Source organism: Siniperca chuatsi, linkage group LG14, assembly GCF_020085105.1.
Source record: "Siniperca chuatsi isolate FFG_IHB_CAS linkage group LG14, ASM2008510v1, whole genome shotgun sequence".
In the NCBI taxonomy this organism is placed as follows: domain Eukaryota; kingdom Metazoa; phylum Chordata; class Actinopteri; order Centrarchiformes; family Sinipercidae; genus Siniperca; species Siniperca chuatsi.
This window is the reverse complement of record NC_058055.1, coordinates 28,111,062-28,114,182: the sequence shown is the minus strand read 5'-3', so window position 1 is coordinate 28,114,182 and position 3,121 is coordinate 28,111,062. Positions and strand designations below refer to the sequence as shown.

The 3,121-nt window shown below is 36.6% G+C and overlaps 1 protein-coding gene across 2 annotated transcripts; it reads left to right on the top strand.

Annotated features, from left to right (window-relative positions):
- LOC122887748 (olfactory receptor 52N5-like) lies at window positions 1-2,916 on the top strand. 2 transcript variants are annotated; one of them, XM_044221233.1, is made up of 2 exons: window positions 1-61; window positions 1,777-2,916. In XM_044221233.1, the coding sequence occupies exons 1-2, from the start codon at window positions 33-35 to the stop codon at window positions 2,747-2,749; spliced, it is 1,002 nt and encodes a 333-aa protein (XP_044077168.1). In that variant the 5' UTR covers window positions 1-32; the 3' UTR covers window positions 2,750-2,916. The 2 variants fall into 2 exon arrangements, with proteins under 2 accessions (XP_044077168.1, XP_044077169.1); XM_044221234.1 differs by lacking the exon at window positions 1-61 and adding an exon at window positions 144-309.
- Window positions 2,917-3,121: the final 205 nt, after the last annotated feature.

The following is a 3,121-nucleotide window of genomic DNA, read 5'->3' as shown; positions in this document are numbered from 1 at the left end:
TTCAGCTTATAATAGATGTCAGCCCACCTCAGATGAGTGGAGGGGGTTCATGTCAGCAGAGGTAAGCATGAGACACACAGTCTATAAATGATGTTGTTAACTGAATAATGCCAATCATGTTTTTATCATTTATGAAATATTGCAAAAATACTCTCTTTTATGTTCTAAAGACAGAGACATACTTTTATCTTCTCCAGCCTCAATTACTGCAACAGCATTTTTACTTAAAGGAAAATTAATTACTATTGCCAGGCTACAGAACTCAGTGACCACATCAGACCTGCTTTAGCCTCCTTACACTGGCTCCCAGTATGTTTTAGAACTGCTTCTAATATCTTACTTATATATTTTTATTTATATCTTAATTTTACTCTTGGTCAATTGATGTCTTTTGTTACCTAAAAGTTTGCTATTTGATTAGATTCTATATGAAACTTCATAATTTGTTGATTTTAATTTGCTGCCTTGTGTGAAACACTTCCTATATCAGGTTTTGAAAAGTGCTCTACAAATAGATTATTAATATGTTGTTATTACTATGTACAGTATATCCTGTGTTTCATTTTAGTTTTAACATTTTTTGTTTTAAGACACAAAATGAAATCTTAAATACATGAAAAGAACTGATGAACATATTAATTGCATTTTGAAGGTAAATTGGAATAAAATGAAAATTGAAAAGGAATGAAACCAGGAATATAGCATTCAGTAAAGCAATTATATATTATATTTAAATGCAGTCAACTGTAAGCTACACAACTGTTATCGAACCATGTGCCATTTAAGTTGTGTATACAGATTTTCATTCTCAAACCATAGCATCCTTATGCGAACGCTTGCTAAATGCATAAACTTTTTATTGTTTGTCTATGGTCATTATGTTTTTACCCATTGTTTTATGTGTCATTGTGGTTATATATGAAATGGTGTTTGGTTTGAATGAAAGCCCGTAGACACATGGCTGAACTGCTGTAGAGAAACCAGAGGTATGCTGTTCTAAAATATGTCTGAATTATTTGGTTTTCACATCACTTCACTAAGTCTTATATGTCAGGGAGACAAATATCCTTATTGTTGTTTGTTGCTGATTGAGTGATATTGTATCTAGCCTACGACATTAAATCATGACCGAATATAAATTCAATCTTCTTTTTGTCTGCCACATTTTGAAACAGCGATTTTTCAGGGTTATACTTTGGAAGTTTTATTGTCAAATGAGGCATTATTTAAATTTTTGCAGTAATTATCATTTTCTTTGATTTTTTTTTTGTATTGTATGTTGATTTTTTAAATGTTGTTTAATTGTGTTGTGCATCATGTGCACATAAATGCCAAAGCAAGTTTCAGTTTGGTTTAATTATTTCATTATTTGTAATTTTTGTAAGTCTTGCGTCTCCACAGTAGGCATTTAAAGGTAGTATTCTTATAGTACATACAGTATGTCCTGTTTGAAAATTTCAATCTTCATATCATTTAACCAAATTCTAGATTTTACAGGCAAACAAGCATATTGTTGTCTATTGTTACTAAGTTCTCATATCTCCAGAACAATATTTTAATATGCTCAATTTGTGCATATTTACAATATTTTCCACTTTTATTTCTTGCATTGAACGCTACCCTGCTTTTTAGGCGGTACTGCTGACCTGTTTGAGAAACCACTTCTTCCACTGTTTGTGTAGATTACTGTATCCATCTAGTTATTATAATCTTCAAAAACATCTTTTTGATATTAAACGCCATATAAATAATTTTTTACTCTCCCATCCTCACTAGGCTTAAAATAATCCTCTGCACTATGAAGAACCAGACTTTAAGTATAGACATTCTACAGCTGGAGGGGTTAAAGGTCAGCCCCCAGTCCTCCATTCCCGCCTTCATCCTCCTCCTCTTCATCTACATCTTCATCATGGTGTCCAACATCGGCCTGGTAGTCCTGATCACCATGGAGAGGAGCCTCCACCAGCCCATGTATCTGCTCTTCTGCAACATGAGCGTTAATGATGTTTTTGGGGCCACGACCATCATTCCTCGATTGTTGAGTGACGTTTTTATTCCAAGCACACACCGATACATTCATTATATTGATTGTGTCATTCAGGCTTTTTGTGCTCAACTCCATGCAAGCGCCTCTCACACTGTGCTCATGATCATGGCCTTTGACCGCTACGTGGCTATTTGTAACCCCCTGCGTTACGCCACCATCATGACCAGCAGGATGGTGGTGACGCTGTCGGTGTCGGCCTGGATGGTGGTTTTATTGATGGTGTCGATCCTCGTGGGCCTCAGTGTCCGCCTGTCACGCTGCAGGGCAGTTATTTTGAACCCGTTCTGCGACAACGCCTCCTTGTTCAAGCTGTCCTGTGAAAGTATCCTCATCAATAACATCTACGGCCTCGGCTACACGGCGGTCCTGCTGGGCTCCTCCATCGGCAGCGTCACTCTCACCTACCTGAAAATTGCTGCAGTGTGTGTGCTCAGTAAAAACAAGGTTCTGAACAGCCGGGCACTGCAGACCTGTGCCACCCACCTGGCTGTGTACATCATCATGTTTGTGTCTGGCTTCATCCCTATCATCCTCCATCGTTTCCAGGACTTTTCAGACGAAAGGAAGCTAGCATCCATCTTGTTCAATGTGGTCCCTCCTACTATGAACGCTGTTATCTATGGACTGCAAATCAAAGCGGTCAGAGAAAGAATAGTCATCATGTTTACTAGGAATACAATGACTGTGACAGAGGTGAAATGACTCAATAGTTAATTAAATGTAAATAATTGTTAATAAAATAGTTGCACTTATTGAAATGTTCAGTCATGCAATTAAAAAACATTCTCGCTCACTCGCTATGGAAAGCTGAAATGTATTTCTTACATTTCAAATTAATTTCACTTATCTACACACCCATTAAGTAATTATTTGATGGTATAAATTAAAAATGTTTACACAATTAATTAAGAGTTTGACTTGTTTCACAATTGATTTTAATTGCAAGCAGGGTAATTAGGAACACAAGGAATTGGACCCACATACAAACTCAGAGGCAGAGATGGTGCAGCACAATGATTTATTTACAAAATCAAAAGGTACAAAAGGCTTACAGAGAAGAAACACTAGGGCAAT

Bases quoted from the DNA above. Each gene is read 5' to 3' on its own strand.
- LOC122887748 (XM_044221233.1), top strand. From the start codon at position 33: ATGAGTGGAGGGGGTTCATGTCAGCAGAG. The intron at 62-1,776 runs GTAAGCATGAGA...CATCCTCACTAG, and splicing joins GGGGGTTCATGTCAGCAGAG to GCTTAAAATAATCCTCTGCA.